The 25,329-nt window shown below is 35.7% G+C and overlaps 1 protein-coding gene across 2 annotated transcripts in view; it reads left to right on the forward strand.

Annotated features, from left to right (window-relative positions):
• The window catches only part of CAMSAP1 (calmodulin regulated spectrin associated protein 1), a 30,471-nt gene extending 7,510 nt beyond the window's left edge, over window positions 1–22,961 (forward strand). Inside the window, exons 3-19 of one of the 2 annotated variants that reach the window (XM_064523885.1) lie at window positions 4,375–4,637; window positions 4,836–4,997; window positions 5,592–5,672; window positions 6,637–6,669; window positions 10,369–10,510; window positions 11,893–12,032; window positions 12,129–12,225; window positions 12,645–12,822; window positions 13,510–13,604; window positions 14,333–14,417; window positions 14,791–17,227; window positions 18,495–18,631; window positions 18,719–18,927; window positions 19,010–19,112; window positions 19,445–19,560; window positions 20,279–20,397; window positions 20,814–22,961. In XM_064523885.1, the coding sequence (XP_064379955.1) occupies window positions 4,375–4,637; window positions 4,836–4,997; window positions 5,592–5,672; window positions 6,637–6,669; window positions 10,369–10,510; window positions 11,893–12,032; window positions 12,129–12,225; window positions 12,645–12,822; window positions 13,510–13,604; window positions 14,333–14,417; window positions 14,791–17,227; window positions 18,495–18,631; window positions 18,719–18,927; window positions 19,010–19,112; window positions 19,445–19,560; window positions 20,279–20,397; window positions 20,814–21,116 (4,700 nt within the window). In that variant the 3' untranslated portion in view covers window positions 21,117–22,961. The remainder of the gene's footprint in view (window positions 1–4,374; window positions 4,638–4,835; window positions 4,998–5,591; window positions 5,673–6,636; window positions 6,670–10,368; window positions 10,511–11,892; window positions 12,033–12,128; window positions 12,226–12,644; window positions 12,823–13,509; window positions 13,605–14,332; window positions 14,418–14,790; window positions 17,228–18,494; window positions 18,632–18,718; window positions 18,928–19,009; window positions 19,113–19,444; window positions 19,561–20,278; window positions 20,398–20,813) is intronic. The other variant, XM_064523886.1, reaches the window with a different exon arrangement.
• Window positions 22,962–25,329: the final 2,368 nt, after the last annotated feature.

Raw genomic sequence — 25,329 nt, forward strand, 5'->3', positions numbered from 1 at the left:
GATTCTTCAGCATAGAAGAACACGATTTCAGATCTCTTGACTGGAAGTTCCAACCAGAGAACAGTAGCCAAAGTATGAGGGGTTTGGGGATATTTTTGCGTTTTTTAGCGAGAATCTTAAATATATTGATTTCTGCATCAGCAAATCTTGTTGCTAAGAAATAGATTGACTATTTTATTGCTAGGAAAGACTTTTAAAAATCTTTAAAATACTGCTATTTTAAACAAGAATCAGTTTGGGGATGCCTTACTGTCTGTGTTATGCAGCAAGCTAAGCGTCAGGTCTGATAGTCTCCTCCGTTTTTGTAATCCGTGAAACACCCCGGACTGATAGATTGTGTGTCCTCTGGGTGTGTTAGTGTTGAAGAGAATGCCGCTTTCTGTAGCCACTGTGAAAATATGGATGTGTAGCATTGTGTCACCGTTTAAAAGGTAGTAAATAGGCTCTTTTATCCCAGCTTTAAGTGTGTTTTCTGTTTAGGTCATTTCCCTTGAAGTCGAATCGTGTTTATCAATTCAAGGTCTTGAGGGGAGCAGTAGGCTGCTGCTGACAACCGCCTTTTTGTTTGGCAGCAAGCTTGTGATTGAAGTAAGAGGTGGATCATGGTCGTACTCTGCTTTTATGACTCCTTAAAAGCCTTTTTGGATTTGGCAGATACACATTTTAGCTTTTGTACTAATATTTCCTTTCTGAATTTTATTTTAAATATTTTGGAATTTTGAATGCCTAGACTTGCTTGATTTAACATAGCATCAAACTAAAATCTCGTCAGTTCCAGAAAGGATGCTGATGTGTACATGTGTAAGTTCAGATGTCCAGGGATGTCTCTGCCACTATTTATGGATTTACATGTTCTGGATTTTGCGCTGCTATGTCAAAGACTAATGATGTGAAAGCTTGGTCAGAAGGAATGAAAATGACTATACATTTGCTCTTGGCTTTTCCTAATCAACAAGATAACTAAATGCTGCAGTAGAAAAAGTTAAATGTAATTTATTTACAGTAATAGCAAATATGGAAGTATGTTACCACTGTTAAAATACCAGCATGATTTTTCATGTTGGTGTTATAGCGGTGGTAGCATACTTCCTTACTGGCATTCTTTTGTTGTTGTTACAGTCTATAAAATAGTTATAGTCAACCTTGGGTAAAAGGGACCTGGAGAAAAACTTAAGTGAGCTACTTGCTTACGCAATAGTCTGCATAGATAGCCGAACAGCTGTTTTGTTGGAGGAAATTCAGTGGTGGTTTGTTTTTTTGTTTTTCTGTTTTGTTTTTTGGGGGGGGGTTGTGTGTCCAGTTTCAGACAGTCACCTTGGATACCCTGCGCTGTGGTGGTCTGCAGAATTGGCGGAAAGCATAAGTTTATAGTAAAAACAGCATGTGGAAGAAGTACTTCAGATTTCAGACATTTTGAATAGGCATACTTGTGTTTTAAAGAAAATCCTCTTAAAATTGGAATAATGCTAATGATCTTACCAGCAATGTACTTCATCGCAGATGTTTTAGGAGTGTCAGCTAGCATACTGTTATTTCCTACTATTTAAAAAGCAGTGTATCTTAGATTGTTTAAGGGGTAGGTGCTTGTAATAAAGCTAAAATGTTGAATAATATGGACTGCTTTACATCTTAATTTTGGTTCCTTTCTCAATCATTGGAAATGGAAGCCGTCGGTCTCTTTCTGGAACCGGCAATCACTGTTAAATTGAATTACAACTCAACAGCCTTTGATTGTAGGCCTGTTTGAATAATGTTAAGAAGAATAAAAATATCTAAATTATTATCTGTTTCACATAAAATGGGCAATTATGTTATTGAATACTTTTTATGTAGTGCCAGTGGTGTTTTACTGTGTCATTTCCCACTGTCTTTGGTATATAGTCCATATATTAAAGTATTAAATGTCACATAAAAGAAAAATAACCATCTTAATTAAAAAAAAAACTTGAAAAAACTTTCCATTTTGAACTAAATAATGAATATTAAAAAGACACGTGAAGCCAAGACTGAATGTTAACGTGGCTGTTCCAGATAACTTACTGAATTTGTGAGCAAATGCATTCTAAACTGCTTGGGGAGGAAAGGGAAGAAAGACCCAAGTAATCATGATGATTTAGGAATGCAACAGAATAAGGAGCAGTTTAACTTTTGCTATTTTATAAATTTTCAAACATTTAGCTTTGTAATTAACTTTTTATTTTTTTTAAGGCATACATTTGCATTTTTTCAACTTCTACCGGGGTAGTTTGTTAAATTTTACGGATATATTACTGCAGATATTCTTAAATAATTCCAGGCATTTTTTGCAGATCATTTGCTACCTTGGATTGTATAACCGTGTGATAAATACGTGGTTGTGTATCAGATATCTCTTTGTGTAATTTTTCTCTAGAAATTCTGATATTGTTTAAAGTAATATAAGAAAGATATTTTAGTATACTGTTTTTATGCAACTGAAAAAAGAGTGGCAGTACTGTTTGACCAGCTGAGTGAATGTTTTGTTTTGAGAACAACTAGTTTACTACATATTTGTATTTAAGATGTGGTAAACACTTCTGGTTCATGTAATGGTATTTTAGCAATTTATTTGCTTTACGGACAGGAAATGATCTGCAGGATACAAATATTGTGTGAATTGTTTTACAATTCAAAGATGTGCCATGGCTAGGAGTTTTTTAAAATGGGGAGATTTCATTATTTTGGAAATGAGCTGAATGAGTGTAAATACACTGCCAAATTAACAATTCTGTTACCCATGGATACACATATTTAAAGTGCACTGTTGAAGTGACTCCGGGGAAGATCTTCAGAGTGACTGGATGGCATAAAATACAATTTTATGTTTAAAAAAGATGAAATGCCTTGCATTTATTAAGGTAACACGCTGGAGGCTGGAAAGTATTTTTGCTGGAGCTGAAGACTATTGTTTAATCAGGCTGTTATAAAGACCAATGGCTTCTAGTCTGATTACTGAATATACATAGAAGTATTTATTTTGCAATATGTATCTTGTTTTAATTTGTTTTATGTCCGTACAATGATATCAAGAGACTACTGCTAACAACAGTGTTTCCTTCCACTTCCAGCTGTTTAGATCGGTTGGCATGTGGCTGGGTTATAGAGTCAGAACCTTTGATATTGACAGTGCTTCAGATAGTGAAGTATGGATTTTAAATGCTTTAGACCTGCCCCGAGTGGTGAGAACATTAGTTATCAGTGCCTTGCTTTCCATCAGCGTTGCCAGCTCTGAAGGTGTGCTCGCAGTAGCAAATGTTGCGTAAGTGTTCACGAGGGATGAGAACGGGTGGGGAAGAAGTGGCATGCAAGGATAAAGTCTTCTGTTGTGTTAATTTGGTATTGTATGTAAACTACTGCATTCAGGATCTGTGTTCAGTTTTATAAAATTATAAGACAACATATGAAAATAGTATCATTCCAAAATGAATTAGCTGATGGTTAAAAATCCAAGTTGAATAGTTTTGCATCATAGGCTTTAGTTTTTATTTAAAGGCTGAAAAGCTGCAATAGTTTGCTTTAGTGCACTAATCTTCAAAACATAGGCAATAAACTACTAGATAGACTGAATTGTCTCTCAGACTGTTTGTTAAATGCACAAGGCTTTAATCAGAGGGTGGGTTTTTGTTTTTTGTTTGGTTGGTTTTTTACCAGCTGTAGTTGTTTAGACTTTGTCTATTTCCTTTGATAGTATTTCATTCAAGGGATGGTTGGCTAGGTTTTCTTTTTTTCAGCTGAGAATGTTTGGCCAACCCTGCTAAGTAACTGGGTATTACAGTTAAATAACTGCTGTGCATGCTTTGGGATGTTGCTTGAAGTAGCTGTGAATTTTACTTCGAAGATGGATATACATTGTCTATCTGATACAGAGTATTTTAGCTTGTGATCTAACTAAATAATTTGTAATTCAAAACAAAATTAAGATATTAGTAGTATGAACTAATCATTAGAGATGATATGGTAATACTCCAGTTCAGCATAGTCTCGTTATTCAAAGGAACAACTAGAGGTGTAGTGAGGTCGGTTGGTCTTTTGTCCATGTTGAAGTGCTTCCTTGAACTTTGGCCTTAGTAACTTGCGAAAGCTAACTGGTAACTTACAGGTTTCTTACTGAAGTGTGTATAGGGAGGGAGCTAATTATGTATACTTTTATTTAATTAAAATGTAAATGCAAAGACCTATCAAAAACCATTTGCAATATGAAACTGCAGGTTTTTTTATATTCATTATCTTGTGGTTTGACTGTTCACTTCCACTGTTTTGCTCTTTCGTAGGCTATCTTTGAATTCAAGTATTTTTTTTTCTAGTTTATAATTGCTGCCACTTACTGATGCCACTTGTTGAAACTCTCTGTTTCAGATAATGTCCCGGAAGAGCTGAAGGACCCGTTTTACATAGATCAGTATGAGCAAGAACATATTAAACCACCTGTCATCAAGCTGTTGCTGTCCAGTGAGCTGTACTGTCGTGTCTGTAGCCTCATTCTGAAAGGGGATCAGGTGGCCGCTCTGCAGGGACACCAGTCAGTGATCCAGGCTCTGTCTCGAAAAGGGATTTACGTCATGGAGAGCGATGATACACCTGTGTCTGAATCTGATCTGGGCTGTGCACCAATCAAAATGGTTAGCTTAATTAAATCCACCTAATGATCTTTTTTTTTATTTAACACTATTTAAAATTGTTAATGGAATGAAGAGCTTTTAATTTCTAGGTCGCTAACCTCAGAAATTTTTCATTGTAAATACAGCTAGAATATTTAAAGATTTTTTTTTTTCCTGAAAGGATGTTATTTTGCAATGGTCTTCGCTTTCCTCTTTTAGAGTTCTCATATGGCAATGATTGATGCTCTTATGATGGCCTATACTGTAGAAATGATCAGCATTGAAAAGGTGGTCGCTAGCGTCAAGCGTTTCTCTACATTCAGTGCCTCAAAAGAACTACCCTATGATTTGGAGGATGCAATGGTTTTCTGGATTAACAAGGTAAAATTCACTTTGAGAAAAGTGTGCCTGTTTCTTATCATCGCTTGTTGTTCCAAATGTTGTTTCTAGAAGTTAGGTAACCAGAAGAACACAGTTTTTATCTATTATATACTAATGAGATATGCATTGGAAGATAAGCTAAATTCATTCATAGATTTACATTTTTTATGGAAACATGCCCGTCTTTGGAGAACCATAAATAAATGCTTAATTGCACTTGTATTGATATCAACCTGGTTTTTTTTTAACCTTAGTTTTGCCACAGCCTTAGAGGGAAAATTGTAATTAAAGCCACTACTACTAAGATGGTTGGTCTTGAAAACTAATACTGCTTATATGTCTGTACATCTTACATGGGTCTAAGTATACTTGTGATTCAGCAAGACCCATTTGAAATCAGAAGCGGTTTCAATGACTAACTTTCTCCATTTAAAGCAAAATGCATGCAAGATTCCCTTTTTTATGCAACACATTATTGTATAAACTTCTTATATTTTTAGAATGGATTGATTGTTAAATGGAAAAAAACCCACAACTTGTAGAAATACATATTCAGATGTATTTTAATATCTCTTCTATGCTGTGCCCTTTTAGGTGAACCTTAAAATGAGAGAGATAACAGAGAAAGAGATAAAATTAAAACAGCAATTAATGGAAAGTCCGGGACACCAAAAGGTAAAATAAATTTGTTGTAATTTGGAGTATTGACGACGGATTTAAATAAAAACATTTCAATATTTTCTTTGTTAGATTGTTGTGAGGCATCCAAGTCTTGAAACTTCGGAGGTTTTGTGCATGCAATTCTTGTATGTATCGTCAGTACCCTTACTTACCTTTAGTCCCCGTGGTATCTTTCAACTTCCCTTTTAAGTTTCAGTTAGACTAAAATAACTTGTTCAACCTTTGAATGTTATGATCTGGGTAAACATCACTCGGCTTTCATAGTGCAAAATATATAACATATATTTTGAAAGCTTTTGGGCATATTCATTTTGCATGAGTTAATTATCTAATATAAATTCAGGGCTTAGTCAAATTCTATCTAGTAAGCATATTCTTGGCATTCAAATGTTATGTGTGTGTGCGTGCAATTTTTTCCACCTTTTTCCCTTGAAACTATATCACAATGCACTAACATTGCAAAAATATAGTACACTTTCATTTCTGGAGAATGTAAAATAGATTTTTCTCAAACATAATGTATATTGGCTATCTGTGTTCCAATTTATGATTTAATGAAGCCTTAAAAAAACCCTGTGATGTTCATTCCTCAAATTGGCATTGCTGTGCAAAGGGGATAAAATTGTAATATAGGAACTAGACACAATTGTTTTACTTTCATATTGAGGGCAAAGGTTTTTTTACATGCCTTTTATGTAAAATAACATCCTTGAATGATAAGGGATTTAAGAGCTGTTTAATTTAGAAGTTGATGTGTGATCTGAACGATCCTGTTAACTATTTGACTCTCTGTTAAAGACTATTGGATCTCATTTTAATAAATTAAACTTCTAGCCTAAGACAACTCTAAAATATGAAAGTGTTTACTGCTGAAGTGCATTTAGGTATTGCTGCTTATAACTTGCATTGCTGATGTTCCTTTCCTATTCCTACGTTCCTTTCCTTGCTTCCTGAGCAGTCTCCTTCCAAATGGTATTGGAAATTAGTACCTGTAAGTGAACTACTTTTACACCAGTTGTCATCCACAAAACCATGGCTTTTAAAAATTCTTCGGAATGTTTGCTTCCATTACGATGCTTCTTAGACAATCATTTTAAAAACTATCTTTTGGTTTTTGGTTCATCAGGCTTAGTTTTCATAACATTATTTTTGCATACTGTACAGCATATAGCATAATCACTTTACAGCATTTCAAAATTGTTTCCACAGTACAGAAGTGAGGGATATGGAGTAGCAGCGAAAAACTTCAGAAAATTAACAATGGTTGAAATTATTGCTTGTTGCAATGAGGCAATTGATTGCAGCACTAAGGTGATATAAAAGCTGGTCAGATTAAATGGTTGCTTAATCTTTGAATCCACAGTTAAGATATTCTGGATGTTAGCAATAGTTTGTTAAATTATGCTCTTGCGCTCCCTTGTATACATACACACACATGTGCATGCACGTGCATGGATATACATACATACCACACTGTAGCTCTGACTTTTCTATAAAAAAACAAAAATGAAAATACTAACTTCTCTGTTTATTCAACTATGTAAGTATTCAAGTATAAATAGGAAAAAGCTTTGGGCCTTTCCCCCTAGTTTTTACTGGGTTTATAAATCAAAACCAGAACACTGTTGTTTGGTCAGATGGGGTTAGAAGATGCAATAAACCTTTTTGGACCCATTATTACAATAATTGGAATTACATGGTAAAGAAAGTGAAGCTGTCATAATGGGAGAAAAGACAGAATTAACATCTTACATATCAAAAAAGGATTTATTTTATTTTTGATAAAATGAAGTATGAAAATAGGAGTAATTTTTTTTTTTTTTAGTGGAATTGTTGTTCTCTCATAAAAGCCTGCTTGCTCTTGGCTGAGCTTCCAGGTTTTATTTGAACTTGTGGAGATTTTCTGTTGTTCCTGTGTTTTCCTTGGCTGCGATATCCTTTCTCCTCTACTTGCTGGGTTTGTTGTTCTTCATTTTCTGTCTGGGAGGAGGAGAGCTGTTGTCTCGGTTGTAAATTCAAAAGGGCCGTGCATTTGGGAAAGGCAGGAGTGGCCTGGCAGTCACCTATCCCCGCAGTCTCTCTGCCTTCCCACAAAGAGCTCAGTCCCGCACTTCTGGCCCATATCTTTTTTTTTTATTTGAACCGAATGTATGGACCACATTAAAAACACATACGTTTCTGAAATAAAGGAAATTAGAGTGGGGACCTGCAGACTGATAAATTGTGTGATAGAGCCCTGTCTTCCAGCCTTACGTAGTGACTTGAGATGGTATACGATGAAGTACTGACCTAGCGCTTATCACTTATGTTCTATGCGTGCTTGAAGATGACAGCGGTACTTGGGTCCTGCATGGGATAGCGTTTCTAAGAAGCTGAAGCAGTTTATATTTTAAAGAGGCATCGGGAGGAGAGTAGAAGAAACAGATACAGAAATGGAGTTGACTTGTATGATGTCATTGACCAAGTCTGTGGCAAAGGAAGAAGTATAACAGAAATCATCTCACTGCTAGTCCAGCAGCCCTTATGTTATACTGGTTTACTAACAGACTTTGCAGTCTCCATACTATTCTTCACACTGTGTCTCTTCTCCATTATTTTTTACTTCTTTTGTGATTTGGAAGCTATCAAAGGCACTTGTCTTCTCTGAAGATGAAGTCATCCTTTTCTTTCTTTTTAGTGCATACAGTTAACTCAGTTTTGAGTTCAGTAGCACCCATTTGTGCACTTTAATGCAAACAACTAGGTTATTTATTTTAAAAAAAAACAAAACAAAGCTTAGAATATAAAAAAGAATTGAGAATTTTCAGTATAAAAGAATGAATGGTTAAGAGAATAAAAGTTGGGGAAAATATAAGGGGTTAAATGAAGAAGTCCATAAATACATCCTCAATGATAGATGTGTGTTTTTCCACCAAAGTTAAAAGAAACAAGGAGGTCTTACAAATACTTCCTTTGCAACAGGTTTAAATGGAATTTAAACAAATCACAGCCAATACTGGGAAATCAAAATTGTATCTACTTTAAATTCCGTAGCAAGAAAAATTTTTAAAGAAATTTTTGAATTTGTCTTTAACGTGTTTAATTTGACTAAGTGGGTAAATAATGAACCTTTTAAGCTAACCAGATCACCTTAGTGTACATACTTATTTTATTGGACTTGATGACCACATTTCCAGTGCATAATGGATGTTGCTAATGCATTTGATTTGTTTCATGTCTGAATAATCACCATCGTATATCTCACCATTTCTTTTTGCGTAAGCCTGATCTGATGCATGCCATATCGCACTGCATGCTGGAACCAGTGGAATATGCTCGTGTGGTACAGTATGATTCACATTCCATTACATATTTATGGAGTGCTCCAGGCTGGGGAAAAATAAATTTACAGCTGGTAAACAGAAAGAAAATATAGCATTAGCGTGTAAACATAGCTTTTAGAATTACTTGCCTTTGCCAGGAAAATTTAGCATAGCTTGTTTGTATTTGTGCACAATAAGCAAATAAATAAAACAGATTCTTCTTACTCTGACTGTAAGAGACCTTCATTCTTTTGACCAGAGTTTTTCTCAGCCTGTGCCATCCTAAATTGACACAGATGAGTGCGTGTGTTTGTGTATAGAGACAGTTTTCCTACGTTGTCTTGGAAAGTATATGATACCTTGGTAAAATCTGACTTTTCTTTTTTTTGGTGGATAAATATGTTCTCTGATTATGTCCGTTAGGCAAATGCATCAGTCAAGATACATATGAGATGTTAAGTGACATTTATGCACTTAATGTATAAAAGAAATCTTTTCCAACACTAAAAAGTATATCTGCTAGGCTCCAAAGTGTGTTGTTCCTTTTGTTGATAGATTGTTGTTGTTGGAATTTAGATATAGCCTACTAATCTAACATGCGGATTCTCAGTAAATATCAAGACAAAAATGTCTCTTGCCAAAATTGCAAGAAGCGATGCTAACTTAGTTTTATCTTTAGTGGGTTGGCTTCAACTACTCATCAGCCACCCTCCAAATTGTTTGAGGGGTATGGGGTAGTTTGCAACAGAGTTTGGTGCTGATTTATAGTGAAATCGTGGAGGGCTTTGCCATTGATTTACATGGCCTACTTGCTCCTGTTGCTGACCATTTTTGGAAAAAGCCATGTTTTTTTCTTGCTACGTAACGTTAATATTGTATGCTGACTTGCCAGTCATATAATGTTCCGAATCTCTCCAAGAGAACTTTGCTCTCTGTGGACATGACGGCACGTCTGGATGTAGATGACATGTGAGAAAGTGCTAGCCCATCGCAATTGTTCTTTGTTTGTCTGTCTTTTTTATTTTTTTCCCCAAGCTTTAAATGTTTTGTAAATATTTAGTCTGTCTTTGTCTCTTGGTTTGGATCTGCTGCATTCATAAATCTGTGTGGAAGGATTTTGACTTACGTTGCTTGTAGTAAGTTAAAATGTGTGGATGAAGACTGGAGTTCAGCGGTGTGGATTGCGTTCAGGTGTGAGGAAAATGATTAGAAAGGAAGTGCAGTTTTCTTCTGAATTGGCTTCCTTTGAGAGAAGAGGATTACCTTGTCAATTGCTTTGAGTTAGATAAAGCAAAATGCTTTAAAGAATCCACCATAAAGAGTTTTCAGTGCTTAAGGAAAAATCTTTTCTCCTCGGCATCGTATGAACACTTGTTTTCTTTTGTTAGGTGCGTTACCGAAGAGACCATCTTTCAAGCAGGCAATTACCTTACTTTCCTTTGCTTGAAGATTTGATGAAGGACGGTAGCGATGGTGCTGCTCTTTTAGCTGTGATACACTATTATTGTCCAGAACAAATGAAGCTAGATGGTATGTAATTAAGGTTTCTAAAAAAAATTCTTCAATCGTAAAAGTTGAACTAGAAATACATGTTCAAATAAAAATGCAATGCATCCAACACATGGTGGTCTGTAGCAAATTAGAGTCAGGTCACATATGAAATCTACATGTATTTTAAAAGCAGACTCTTCTTAATTTTTTTAACTTAGTGTATTTAGAAGAATCTGCTCTGTATTTTATAAATTCTGATAGTCTTTCTTTTATAGATCTAGGTAATATGGCTTTTTGTTTTAAAATATATGAGCTTGGTTTTAATAGTCCATGAAAAAGAATAAATTTCCACTACTGTTAGCTGATAATTCTAATGTTATTCTGCAGAAGTTCATATATTTTTTTTAAATCTTTAAAAAAAAAAAAAAAAAGCTTTTCACAATCTTAAGCAATTGTCTTCAGCATATCAAACATGAGTTCTGTTTTCCATAAAATATTTTTCTTAATAGTTCGATGTACTTGTTGCACTTAAATTCTGCAAGTCAACATTTTATGTTGGTTTTTAAGTTGTCACATATTTTGCACCTTGCAAAACTGCTGAATGGTTTCAGAAGGAACCAACACCGTGAATCCTTTTTTAGCGGTATTCTCCGCTTGATTTTCACAAATATAGCGTACTCCGTCATGTCAGGTAGGAGACAGATACACATGTTTCTTTGAGAATAAATTCAGTAGATTTCTCCATCCTTGGATCAAAGCATCAATTTTATTGCCTTATTCTTACTCTTGGTTGCAAATGTTTGATAATAAATTTATCATTTTAAAGCTTGTCGCAACATTTAAAAGCCTTTCAGTAAAGTGTATTCAGTCCTCCTAAATTTGTTCTTGAAGAAAAAAGGAGATTGCCATAGCTGTTCTGTAGCTTTGTAAGCAGGTGTCGTTACATAGCAAAGTATTTATGAAGTCTCACAGCAGATAGCTAAGGTATGTGCTCACCTGGGATTCAGACATAGAAACTCTGAAGTATTCCATCTTCACACGGTAGCTGGTGTTGTATAGCTTTAGAGTAGGAAAAGCCTTGTATTATTTGCACATCAAGATGTCTTTTTTAAATTGCTCTTGTATTTTGCCACTCTTGTGTGTTCTTAAACTGTTTACTTTGCCTGCATCGTAATAGACAGAAGCCTATGTGGGTTCTAAAATGAATACAGAATCGATACTGTTTTATCTGTGTTTTTCTTCTTCCTTTTCCTGTCCTGCTGGTACTTAACAGGTGGAGAAGTATCAGCACTAGCCAATAAATATTAAGTGATGGAATATAAACAGTCTGTGAAGCTTTTGTATGTAATATTTCTGTTGTGGATGAAGGTTTAATTTGTTGTGATAGTGTCGTAATGTATTCATTTTTTTCACCTTTCTAGATATTTGTTTGAAGGAGGTAACTTCAATTGCAGACAGCCTCTATAATATTCAACTTTTGAGAGAATTCTCAAATGAGTATCTAAACAAATGTTTTTACCTCACTTTGGAGGACATGTTATATGCTCCTTTGGTTTTAAAGGTAAGAAACATATTTAAGAATATATTTTTAAATATAGGTAAATCATTAACAAACTGAGTGGTTTTGGTGGTTTTGTTTGTTTGTTTGGTTTTTTAGCCTAATGTCATGGTTTTCATTGCGGAACTCTTCTGGTGGTTTGAGAATGTCAAGCCAGACTTTGTACAGCCAAGAGATATTCAGGAAATAAAAGATGGTAAGTTTTTCAATTTTTGATTAAATATAAGTGCATTAAAAAAAAAAAACTTGCATCATAATGAAGCTGTTTCACAGTGTTGTTTCCTTTGGAGTTTTATTTCTGCTCAAACTTCCTGCTCACTGAAGGTCTTTGAAAGTAGTAAAAATGGAAGGGAAGTTAGTTCTAGATGCATTTGTGGGTTGACCTCTAAGCTTTGGAGTGAGATAGGCAGGTAACTTCTTCTCTAACCCCACTAAGTATTTACTTAGTTTTCATTAAAGTCACCATAGAATAAATATTTCAAATAAAGACTGTTCCTGCAGGCTGCATGTTAGTTTTATTTCACTCTGATCTACTGCAATCTGAAAAACTCCTGTTCTTGTTTGTTATTTGAATGGTTAGCATAAGTTGCATTAATCTAATAAATATATGTACAGTTAAAACAGTGTTGCAGCAGAAGAGCAGTCGTCCACCTGTTCCTATTTCCAATGCAACTAAACGAAGTTTCATGGCTAGCCCTGCCAGTACAAGTCCAGCAGATTTGCAGTCTTCAGCTCAGACAGGCCCTGAAGCTTGCAATAGATACTACCTGCACCCTGAGGAATCTGACTATCTGTAAGTCTTTTTTTTATGTCATTAGGCTAATCTTTTAATTTATTCTTCCAGTTAGGTAACCTAGGAATTTCCAATGCTAAATTTTCTGATTTTGCTACAAATTAAGTGAATTTTGAGTTGTGTGCAGTGAGTCTCTAAAATATTCTCCGTTCTCAAGTTTGAGGAAATACTTGGCACTGTTGTTTGGAATAAGCCAGTAATTCTTACCGTTTAATGTAACCATTGCATTATAGAGAATTTGACTAATTTCTGTTTTGCAGAAAATGTAAAACATGAAAACTGTTCGAGCATCTCATCTTTACTGGCTGTATTCCATGAATGGTGGTAGGAATACAAGCTTAAATAGTATCTACTGTACAAGAGGGTTAAAGACAAGGGTTTTTAGCTGAGCTAAATTGGAGTGCAACAAATAACTCAATCTCTGTCTCTATGTAGTGTTACAAAAGTCGTATTTTAAATCCTCTCTATGTAAAAGCTTAAAAATTTTTGAATTCAGATCATAGTTTATTTCTGTAATGTTACATCTGAAAACCTTTATTTCTCTTCCTTTAAGCAACATCAGCATTAAAACTAATGATTCGTTCTTTTGCTTTAAGGGAGGGCAGAGTACCTATTACCAGTGTAATTTCTTCTCTTACTGTAGAAAAACATTTCTTGTACTAATGGATGTTTGCTTTTCTGAATTAGTGGCAAAGGAGGAAGCCCTGCCTTTAGCCCTTCCCATCCACTGCTGCCTTTGAGACAAAAGCAACAAAAATCTTTACAGGGAGAAGATAGCCCCGGTAAGTCAACACTGAATTTGGATTTCAACAGGTGATGACCATCCATCTCAATGCAGTAATGAATGAAAACCATTTCTTCCTGAATAAAGAGAATAAAAATTGACCTTTCTGTAGTATTTATACAGGTACCCTTTGTGTATTGCTATCTATGTTGATTCTTTCTCATTTTTTCAAATGATTGAATTTTAAGCTTTGGAGGAGTGTAAGTATTCTGAAAATGTAATTGATTATGAGCAGTTTTGGTTTCCAGCATAGCTGCTTGCTGACAAGACCCAGATTGCATATTTATCCAGAAGATGTATTTACCTTGAGAAAAGTATATAGCATGTTTATGAACAGCAACCTGGGCACTTGTTATGATCTGAGTGACTTTGTAATACTAACTACTCAGTTAATGTAGCAATATTTCCTTTATTTATGATCGCTTGTGAAAGAAATGTAGGCTTCTTTCTGATGTTGAAAGTTTTAGGATAACTTTCTGGAACTTTTTTGGGGGCAGGGGAGGGGGGATTGAGTTCATAAACATTAATAATCTAAAATTGCATCGAACTGTGGTCAGCTAAATCATAAATGTGTTTGGTTGCAGCTTTTATTATGGGAGATTTAGCAAATCTGTTTTCTGCTGCCATCTCTTGGTGAAATAGTTTATTGTGTTTGCTATTAAATAAAGTTACAAGTGCTAGTTTAAAAACCATTTCTAAATTATTGACCTTTTAAAAATATTTCAGGTCATCGACATCGTTCTAATTCTCTTACCCGTGTTGATGGGCAGCCACGAGGTTCAGTTCTTGCATGGCCAGAAAAGAAACCCAGGTAACAGGTGCTTTAAAGTATTAAAATGCAATTTAATGAATGGCCACTCAATAGTGTGACAGTTTTATTGTAGTAATGTAGTATCAGTTCCTTAGAACTGGACTGAGAATTGCTTAATTTTGTTTTCTTTAAAAAGCAAGCTTTGTCAGAGATTACAGATTTTAGGTTTGCAATTGAAAATGTCTTAAGCATGGTTTTCAATAAGCATTTGAAAACTTAAGTGTCTGAAGTTGCTTTTTAGTATCACCGGTCGCTTTCGATTACATTTTTCAAATGGAGCAAACACTTTTAGCTTTATATATCATAGTCCTGAGTTCAGTAAATGCTAACTTTTTGTACATGAGCATCAGTAGACTGTTCTTATCTTTTCTAGGCCTCTGTCTCAGCCAACACCATTTGCTCTTCATCATTCTGCAAGCAGTGATGTGGACCCAGGGTCTGGTGATAGCATTAGTCTGGCTAGATCAATCAGCAAAGACAGTCTTGCTTCTAATATTGTTAATGTGACTCCAAAAAACCAGCCCCATCCTCCATCAATGAAAACTAATGGGAAGAGCTTGCTGAACAATGTTGAAATTGAGGATGAAGATGAAGAGCTTATTGCAATAATCAGATCTGAAGAAAGGCCAAACCGTGGTGACCTTGAATTGCAGAACGCGTCAGCCAGGGTACCCAGCATAGTTGCAACTGCGTGGTCTCCAAAAACAAACAGTGAGACTGTAGAAAGCAAACCGGACAGTTTTTACTTGGAGCCTTTAATGCCTGCAGTTCTAAAACCAGCAAAGGAAAAACAGATAATCAATAAGGAGGATGAATGTGGGGAGGGAAAGCAAAGGAATTTTATAACAAAGAGATTCAACGAGGGACACTTGCCTTTGGTCCGCAAGAAAACAAATAGCTGTCATGGTGACCGTGATCTCAATAGGACTTTTACTCCGATTTCTAGTTCTGATTTCACTCCGGTTGCAGATCCTAGTACTGCAGACTCAGTAGCACTAGCGGAAGCAGGATTAGAAGCTTCCAGACCTTTGGCTAGTAGCAGTTTAGATCCTTCATCTCAGGAGCAATCCACTGGAGGATTTTTTCTTCATGCTGCTAAATCTGATGATGACATAGCAAGCAAAGTCAATTTAAGTTATGTGAAAAGTCTCAATTCACATGTTGCAGATACTACATGGACTATGGTGAGACAGGACTCTGATTCAGATCTTTTAGACATAGAAGATGCTGAACAGGACTTGGTGGTCATAGATGACCATCCGATAGTCACTAAATACATAGGTGAGGAAGAATCTGCAAAGTTGCAAGAAGATATGAAGGTAAAAGAACATGAAGATAAGGATGATGCTAGTGGACGTTCCAGTCCATGCTTGAGTACAATTTCTCAAGTTAGCAGCGTGTCAGTGACTAGCGGGAGTGTCCGAATGACCAATTTTGCAGAACGAAAGCTCCAAAGACTTAATAGCTATGAAACAAAGTCCAGCACAAGTAGTTCACAAAAGACCACACCGGATGGATCAGAAAGCTGCCCAGCCCCATTGACCACATGGAAACAAAAACGAGAGCAAAGCCCCAACAGACAAAATAAAGATAACGTTAATCTTTTAGCTTCTGAATTGGTGCAGCTTCATATGCAGTTGGAAGAGAAGCGAAGAGCAATAGAAGCTCAGAAGAAGAAGATGGAAGCCTTATCAGCAAGGCAGCGACTAAAATTGGGCAAGGCAGCTTTCTTGCATGTTGTTAAAAAAGGTAAATCTCCCGATTCTCCGCAGCCACTGAAACCAGAGCATTTTCCAAAAGAGTATCCTCGGCACAATGGTGAAGACTTGGATGAAGTTTCTTTGAGTTCCAAGCCTGAGGAGTTTCTTGTGAAAGACGAGGAGAGAGAAGAAATGCTTAATGATTCTCAAGAAGTAACAAAAGTAAAAATGCAAGAAGGCATAGCTTTTGCTGAACAACTTAAACCAAAAGACTCTGCTGCTATACATGAATTAGAAAAAAGTAAGATTATTTCTGTTGCCCTTCTAGAAGATAATATTGCTGAAGTTGATATTAATGAATGTGATCTTTCTATTGAAAAACTAAATGAAACAATCAGTACACTTCAGCAGGCTATATTAAAGATTTCTCAGCAACAGGAACTACTTATGAAATCTCCATCAGTGCCATCACCAGGTACCAGAAGTAACTCTCAGGACCAAAAGGTAAAACCATCGATTCATTTTGTCGAGCCCCTATCTCCAACTGGAATGAATAGTCTTCGTAAGCCGCCTCGCTTTGGTCAAGGAAGAAGTCCTCGATCAGGAAGACCAGCAGATCTGAAAGTCACAAAAGACAGACAGCAAAATTCAGCACGTATTAAAACTCCAACACAAAGTCTAGAAACCTTACCACATTTAAGACCATTTCCATGCAATAGCTTGTCAAAGACACCAACAGAAATTGGTTTGGAAAACAGTCCTGATCATGGAATTGGCTCTCAAGAAAAGTGTTTCTTTGATACCTTTAGACTTCATGATGAGAGTAATCAACGGGCACTTGTTCTCTCAACCTCCAAAGATGCAAATATTATTTCTGAAATGAGCAAAGAAGTGAATAACAGCTTAAAAGAAACAGGATTAAATTGTTCTGATGGCTCAGGAAAAGAAAATGTCCCAGTGGATGAGCCACTGAGAAGCAAGGCTAATCTCATTGAAGTAGACTTATCTGACTTAAAAGCTCCAGATGAAGGAGAACTTGAAAACCAGGATAGCTCTACAGACATAATTAGTGAAGGTGATCAGAAGTCTGGTGTGGGGTTTTTCTTCAAGGTAAATATGTTACCTTAGTATTTGGCTATTATTACATATTTCTCCGGCATTAGAACTTGGTTTTCCGCTTTGTTCTTGAAGCTTCTGGTGGAAACAAACACATTGTGGTTGCAATGTTATGTTTTTTAAAAAACTGCATCTGAAAAGAACTGTTTTGGAGAGAAAGGTTTTTAACTTAATTCCAGGAGGCCAGAATTTCATCCATTTAGAGAAATTTCCTGTAAAATTCATGGGAAACCAGGGTTAGTCTTGCTTTTCTCCCCTTCCGCTCAATAGTGTGTGTGCGCATGTGTATACACACAAACTATATGTCTATATAGATGTGCATGTGTGTATAATTTAGCACAGCTGAATCACAGAATGTCATGGGAAGAATTTACCATTTTGAAATCCCAGCATTCTGTGAACCTGTATCAATTGAAAGAAAAAAAAATTTAGAAAAATACAGGCAGGTTTGTAATAGATGACTGCAGAACAGGTTTTCAAGCGTGTCAGGGAGCCAAGAGTCTAGACTGTGTGGTGGCTGGTGGTGTTCATTTACAACCAAACTTCTGTGATCGCAAGGAGCCTAGCAGCCTAAAGGTCAAGACTTTAATTGAGAATTTAGACATGTGCCTGTAGATGCAAATAGGAAGCTAGATTTTAGAACCCACTGTTGGAAGGAGTTACTGGTTTTCATGCAACTTTAATTTTTGTCCTGTGATGGTACTGGAAGGGCTCATGATGGAAGCGGATTACATTTAAGTAGTTTTTCTCATTCCACCCCTAACTCTGCCTTGGGGAAAGGTTTGTTAAACAGTTGTACTGTTACTCTGGTATTTCCCATGTTGTTGGGTTGGGCTTTGTTTGTTTATTTTTAAATAGTGTGTCTACTCTTTGTTAAGTAAAGTTCAGAACTGGTCTTGGAACACTTAATTACTTTCATTTGTGCTAATTATAGTAAATTCCTCAAATGTGCTACCATTATAATACTTTCCTAAACTTCTGTTTAAACGATAGAAGTCCAAGTAGGTTGTCTCAACTTCAGTGAATTTGAGTTCTGGTTTATATAGTATGATTAGTATTGACTGATTCAAAGGTCAGGATAGAGTTATTTATGCTGTCTATTCTCTGATTTACACTTGTCGATTCAAAGAAAGTAAAAATTTCCAAAAAATTAGGTTACATTTTCCTAAAATCCTCCTGAATCTTCCAGCAATCTTGTAATGACCAATTTAATATGTTTTCTTTTATTCCTTAAAGCTCTGTATGAATTTGAATTTTGCAGGATGAACAGAAAGCAGAAGATGAGCTGGCGAAAAAACGTGCAGCATTCCTTTTAAAACAGCAGCGCAAAGCTGAGGAGGCTCGGATTCGGAAACAGCAGTTGGAGGCTGAAGTAGAACAGAAAAGAGATGAAGCCCGGTATTAACATAAGTGGAAAGGGCTACTTCTTTTTGCCTTTAAGATAAGGGAAATTACTGTATTTTGAATGTTGTGTTTGCTTTTCAGTCGCAAGGCTGAGGAGGACCGAATACGGAAAGAAGAAGAGAAGGCTCGAAGAGAACTTATCAAGCAAGAATATTTAAGGAAAAAGCAGCAGCAAATTTTGGAGGAGCAAGGTCTTGGAAAACCCAAATCAAAGCCCAAGAAACCCAGGCCAAAGTCTGTCCATCGTGAAGAATCTTACAGTGATTCAGGGACAAAGTGTTCCTCCACACGTAAGGATTTTGATTTGTTCTCACTGAATTTGCAAATCTGCTTTAACGGGATGAATTTCACACTTTCTCTTTTATTTTGTAGCTGATAATTTAAGCAGTGCTCAGTCTGGTTCCAGTCTTTCTTTGGCCTCAGCAGCAACAACTGAACCTGAAAGCGTACACTCTGGTGGCACACCGTCTCAGCGGTAAAGAGATATTGGGGGAAAAAAAAATTAAAGTCTATGTAAATGGTATTGCGAATTCAGTGTTGTTTGCTTCGGTTATAAAGTTGCTGGTGTAGAGACACGATGGTAATTAGTGAATTCATCTTCTGTTCTGTGTTGCGGCCAGTTTTGACAGTCTATATAAACTTTAAATTCCTTTTGCTTTTTTCCAAAGGAATAATAGAATTTTGTGGGAAGGATCTGGTAATATAGGCGAGGGAGTAGAGGGACCATAGTTTGTTCAGTCAGAACATATAACTGGTGAATTATTTAAGAACTGAGAAGAAAGTTGGTCTATCTTTTTTTTCCAACAGGGTCGAATCAATGGAGTCCTTACCGATCCTGAGTAGAAATCCTAGCAGAAACACAGAACGAGACTGGGAAAATGCTTCAACGGCATCTTCTATTGCTTCAGTGGCAGAATACACAGGTGAATATTTTCATTTTAGTTTGGACAATTTTTGTTAATCACAGGTCATAAAATTACTTTTGAGAAATCTTTAAGCCTATTTAATTCTGTTTAGTATCTCCAAAATGTAAATTATTGTAGGAGAAACTTTCTTTTTTACGCTTTTGCTGAATGAAAATACCTCAGTGTTTCAGAACTAATACATGAAGAATTTGAAATTAACATGATAGATATGGCAAAGCTTTGTAGCCACTTGCTGATTTATGTTATAGGAAAAAATGCTTATTATTCAGGTAGTTCAGTCCGTGTGGTTTTTTTGTTTGTTTGGTTGGTTTTGCTAAAAGATGAATGCCATTTTGGAAAGGGAAAACAGAAAATTAAGTAGAAAAAAATGTTGAAAAAGAAGAGAGAACACAAGCTTTAATTCCCGATAGTACCTTGTGTGATACTGAGTCAGTAATAGAGCCTGGTTAGAAGCCTCTGTTTTCTTAAAGAATTTGTGCTTCTGTTTCAGTCTGATAGAGGAAAAAAAAGAGTATTTCTGTTTTAAAGTAACTGGTAATTAATATATTTTAAATCCTTAGTTCTTCTCTGCTAAAGTCCAAGTTGCCTCCAGTAAAGATGTACTAACCATTTTGGAATTACTGCAGTTTACAGCTTTAACGTAACTAAAATTTATAGTTTTGATTTACGTTTATAAATATAGGGCAAATAATAATTATTTATTTATCTTCTGTAGGTCCAAAATTATTTAAAGAACCCAGCAGCAAATCAAACAAACCGATTATTCACAATGCTATATCTCATTGCTGTCTTGCTGGAAAAGTGAATGAACCACATAAGAATTCAATATTAGAGGTAATCATTAAAATATAAAATTATGACTGCACATGCCATAATGATTTATCTGTAATGCTCATTTCATAATCCCATTAATACATTGTAGTGAATGCAGTTTCCTAGAACGTACCTATGAAATAAGGAAAGTTGTCAGTAACACAACAAATGCCTGTTGCCTTTAAAGACAAAAGAGAAAATACCTGCACTGGGACTCCTCTGCTTCCAGTGACTTCATGGACTTAGGGAAAACATGACCCTATGTTAAAATCGCAGCTCACAAGTTTATAAAAGGACTGAAAATAATTGTTACTGTCTAGTGTTTCAAAAAACTTTAAATGCTTATTTAGCTACATGAGAAAGCTAAAGCTTGGCATAATTTGAATTTTCACTGTGGTCAAGCTGCATGTTTGTGCATTTACTTATTTTTAATGCAGGAACTAGAAAAATGTGATGCCAACCACTACATCATTTTGTTCCGTGATGCTGGCTGCCAGTTTAGAGCACTTTATTGCTACTATCCTGACACTGAAGAAATCTACAAGCTGACTGGAACAGGGCCAAAGAGCATCACCAAGAAAATGATTGACAAGCTTTATAAATACAGTTCAGACAGAAAACAGTTTAACTTGATTCCAGCCAAAACCATGTCTGTCAGTGTGGATGCTCTTACTATTCATAATCACTTGTGGCAAGCCAAGCGACCTGCAGTGCCAAAGAAGACTCAGACTCGTAAATGACACTGAGTTCTTGGGGAGAAGATTGCTGAATGGGATTGTGCTGAAAGAAGAAATGTTTACCATTTTCCTCCAGTTTGGTATGAAATGTGCAGAACCATAAACATTTTTTAAGAAGCTTCTAAACAGAAACCGTGGATGCAAGTGAAGTATGAAGGAACAATGCCAGTGTTTTTTATGAACGATAGATCTGCTGTTACACCCAATGCTAACTACTGTGGTTTTCAACTGATGAGGGATTCTGCATGGAGCAAGGTCTTTAACAAGTGGATTTCCTTTTACTTGAAGCTTTTCATCGGTACAAATGGGGAATAATTTAGTTTGGTTTCCTCGCCGCCTCATTCCCTCCTTTCTCCTGACATTCTTAAAGTTGGCAAGCTCTGAACTCCAGTAAAAGGATTGAAGAGATCTTGGGTGAAGTGTTTTTGGTTTTGTTTTGTTTTTTAAACGGTCTTTAGGGAAATCTTCCTTTCAGACTTTTTGAGGAACTTTAATACATCAAATTGTTATACTGTATCTACTGCCAACACTAAGTCCAGCTCTCAGATTTCTGAAAAAAGCCCCAACTTGTGCTGCTCAGAACAGGGTTTACTTGCAGTATCTGTTTATGATAAGCATTGCAAGGATTGCAAAAGTCAGTCTTTTTAAAAAAAATTGTTTGCAAATTTAAAGATTTCTGGAATACAATCATGAAGAAGCATACAGGTGCTACTAGCTGGAATATGCCTGATTGAAACTTGAGGCAACCTGAATGGAGCACAGTTGTTATTGATTTCAGTTTCAGGTAGTGTCCTAAAGATTCGCTTTAATAAAGATGGATTCCGGTAGGTATAGAACATTTCCACTCTGAGCACGCTACTCCTGTACGATGGTGCACTTAAGGATCACAAATTTTAATGTTTTTATGACATCATGAAATGTAATTCTACTTTCTTTGTCCTGTTGTTATTCTGAATGAGCAGCATGCTCTAAAATGAAGAGTGTGTATGTTTTTTTTATTTTGGGTGATACATTAATATATATTGATTTGTTTTTCTCATTTAAAAGCAATTTTTAAACAGAGACATTTGCATTTGTTTCAAAACCCCAAATAAGTCGAATGGCTTGGATTTCTTTTCATGTTGAAATATTAAATCTTGAGTTATGACCTTAAAAATCTTTGTGTTTCAGCAGATTAAATTTTTGTCTGGGGCAACAGGGTATAATTGCAGTTCAGTTCCATTTTTTTTAATACTCGCATTTCCCATTTTTGCCCATGCTAGACTTCTGAGTAGGTTTCTCTAGCTACTACATAACTCAATCTGTTAATATGCTCCTGCTACATCTGGTTTTGACACTACTACGTGAGGGTTATGTAGGTTTATAACTTTGGTTTGCACATGTTTACTTTTATTTGAAGTGTTACTTGAATATGTGTCTCTTAAGTGCAAAAGGCACTAAACCGATCCTAGAGATGAACTGAAGCTCTATACAATACAGTGTAATTATTAAACTTTGAGATAATGGAAGTTACAAAGAGTTTTGTACATAAGGGGAAAATAGGGTACGTAATAAAGTGCTAACTAGATAGAGCAAAGTGAAGGTCTTCCATTGCAATCTCTCCATTTTTCCCCTTCCAGTACTTCTTGACTAGGCTGCTGCAACTTTGTAAATTATGTTAGATAGTTTGCTGCTTGTAAATAATTAAAGGCTTTATGGTTTCTAAAGTGCTAAGTATTAAACACCGTCATGAGTGTAACTTTTCTGTTACCATGCTTTTCATGCTTGTGCTTTATTTCTCACTGTTTGATATTATATACCATATTTATTTTATGAAAGCACTGAAATTTAATAAAAATCATTAACTGATTTCCTTTTTATTTCATGTGTACTTTTGTTGTTGTGACACTTCATCCTGTCAAAGAACTAATATGCTTTAAAGATGTGCTATTCTATGTTTAGTTGTGCTCTTAGAAAACTTTGCCTGTAAGTAGCTGTAATAACTTTATGTCAAGGGCTTATTTCTCCTGATTTTCATTGAAATGTGCAAGAATTTGACCAAAAAGCTTTCAGAAAAGTTGAAAACAATTTAACAGCCTTTTCACAGAGACTTGGAATGAAATAAATCTGTAAGTTAAGTGATATGAATAACATGGTGATAGAATATCTAAGAAAGTAAAAGCATGGATACAGAAGTCACATAATTTGCCTTTACATAGAACTAGCAATGAATGGCAGTTAGGGCTGTCAGACTCCTGAACCTGGCTGGTGGGTTTTCGTTTTCTTTTTTTTTTTTTTTTTTTCCTTTTTTTCTTTTTTTTTGAATCTGTGTATTCAGTTAGTGACAGAATTTCAGAAGCACTAAGACAATTTCATTTTTTCAGCTTTTCAGTATTAGCTTGTTTGTGATTTATACAGATGAGTCTAGAATTCAGAATTATACTGGGTGTTTAAACTTCATAATGAATTTATATTGGTGCACAAAGCCATAGTTTTAACTCTCAAAACTGTAGACTTTTCAGTATAGAAATAATGTTCTGTGACTTTACAATAAATATGTAATTAGAACTTTAAATAAGTCTTCAGAAATTTAGGCCCTTAAAATCTGACTTTTGTCCCCAGTGTTGTCCCCTCTTGTTTATTGAATAAATTCTTTTTAGGAAAGGAAAATATTCTTAACCCCATTTTTTGTACAAGATAGTCCTTGCTTTTAGATATTCTAAACAAAAAAACCAGACTTCAGTGATTTGCTTGGACTTTTTATGGATGATTTGTAGCTTTGTTTCATACAGATTGAAATATTGCTGCCTATAGCAAAGACTGGGCTAAATGAAGGCTTTGGCAGTATTCTCCTGGATCCCAGTGCACTAGATCATGTCCCTGTTTTTTCTGCTGCAATGTAACTGCATTTACTACTGGAGACAACAAGAGGCAACATCCATTGGGAGAGGAGGTGGGATCTGTAGGCGACATGCAGTCCCAAGTGACAGTGGAAGGTCATAGAAGGAAGCAGAGAAGTAAGGTGTTTTCTAAAAGATGGTATTCTCTGAAAAATTAAGTCTTGAGAGTTCTAGTTATTAAATAAACATTAATCCTAGATACCTTGGCAAGAAATATGGCCTATTAATTTTGCCTGGAAAAAGCGGGAAGAGAAGCTTGTTTGTAAAGAACATAAAGCAGAATTTGTGGGTCTATGTGCAGGGGAATGTAGGTGAACTGTAGAGGCCTGTAGGTAAATGCAGACAGTGTTTTGCAGAAGGGAGAACAATTCATTTACCTAAATAGATTTTGTACAATCTGGGACCAGAAATGTCAGTGAAGTCTTAAATGTGTTCTTTGCTCAGTGCCAGCCCAGGATAAGATGTGGATGTAGGTCCATGACAGCATATCTTTTAGTAACACTTTTTTTTTCCTTTTTAAGTTTCTTGAATTCTGAATATATAGGATTTCTAATAGTTTTTTTAGCAACAACACTCTTATAATGCTTTACTTTAAAATAGCTGAAAATGATTATGTGTGGGGATAGTTAGGTGACCTGTAGCCTGATAACTGTTATGGAAAAATGATGCTAACCTTTCATATTGCCAATGTCACTTATTCTAAAAATCATTGCTTGAAATACCAAATTTCTTGCTTTACACAGCCACTTGTACTGTGTAAGCACCCTTATGGTTAAAATAGGTGAAAATTTGAGTTATTTCAATAGTATCATAATAGGCTATGTATCTGGGTATCTCCCAGATAGAAATATTGTGTCATCTTGCAGCTTAAGTTGTGTTTAGTTCAGTTTTCACCAGCATAAATTGGAGCCAGGGCTGTTCCCTTTTATCTCTTAAAAAATAAAAAGAAGAGAAGGGCAGAATTGGCCTTGGCTAAAAAAAACTCCCAAGTGCTCGCAAAGGGTCTGGCTGTGCTTGCTCTGAGCTTTGCCAGGTGAGTGGAATGGGAGCGGTAAATATAGCTACAGTACCACCTTCTGCTGACTGTAGAAGGAAAATAAACAGCATAATAGCTGTCTGAAAACAAGTGAATTTTCACTCTGTTTTCTGAAGATGTGTCTAAGCAGAGCAATCTGTAAGCCTTTGTAGCAGTCGCTGGAAGTTTTGACGGCAGCTTTCTCGCTGTGTCCAATCTGAGCTAGGTAATTTTTACTTCCCATGTACAGAATAGCATGAAATTGGATTTGTGTCTTTTGACCTCTCTTTTGATTTCTTACTAGCTTCTTAAACGTAATAAA

The sequence above is a fragment of the Dromaius novaehollandiae genome, chromosome 20 (genome assembly GCF_036370855.1).
Source record: "Dromaius novaehollandiae isolate bDroNov1 chromosome 20, bDroNov1.hap1, whole genome shotgun sequence".
Lineage (NCBI taxonomy): Eukaryota > Metazoa > Chordata > Aves > Casuariiformes > Dromaiidae > Dromaius > Dromaius novaehollandiae.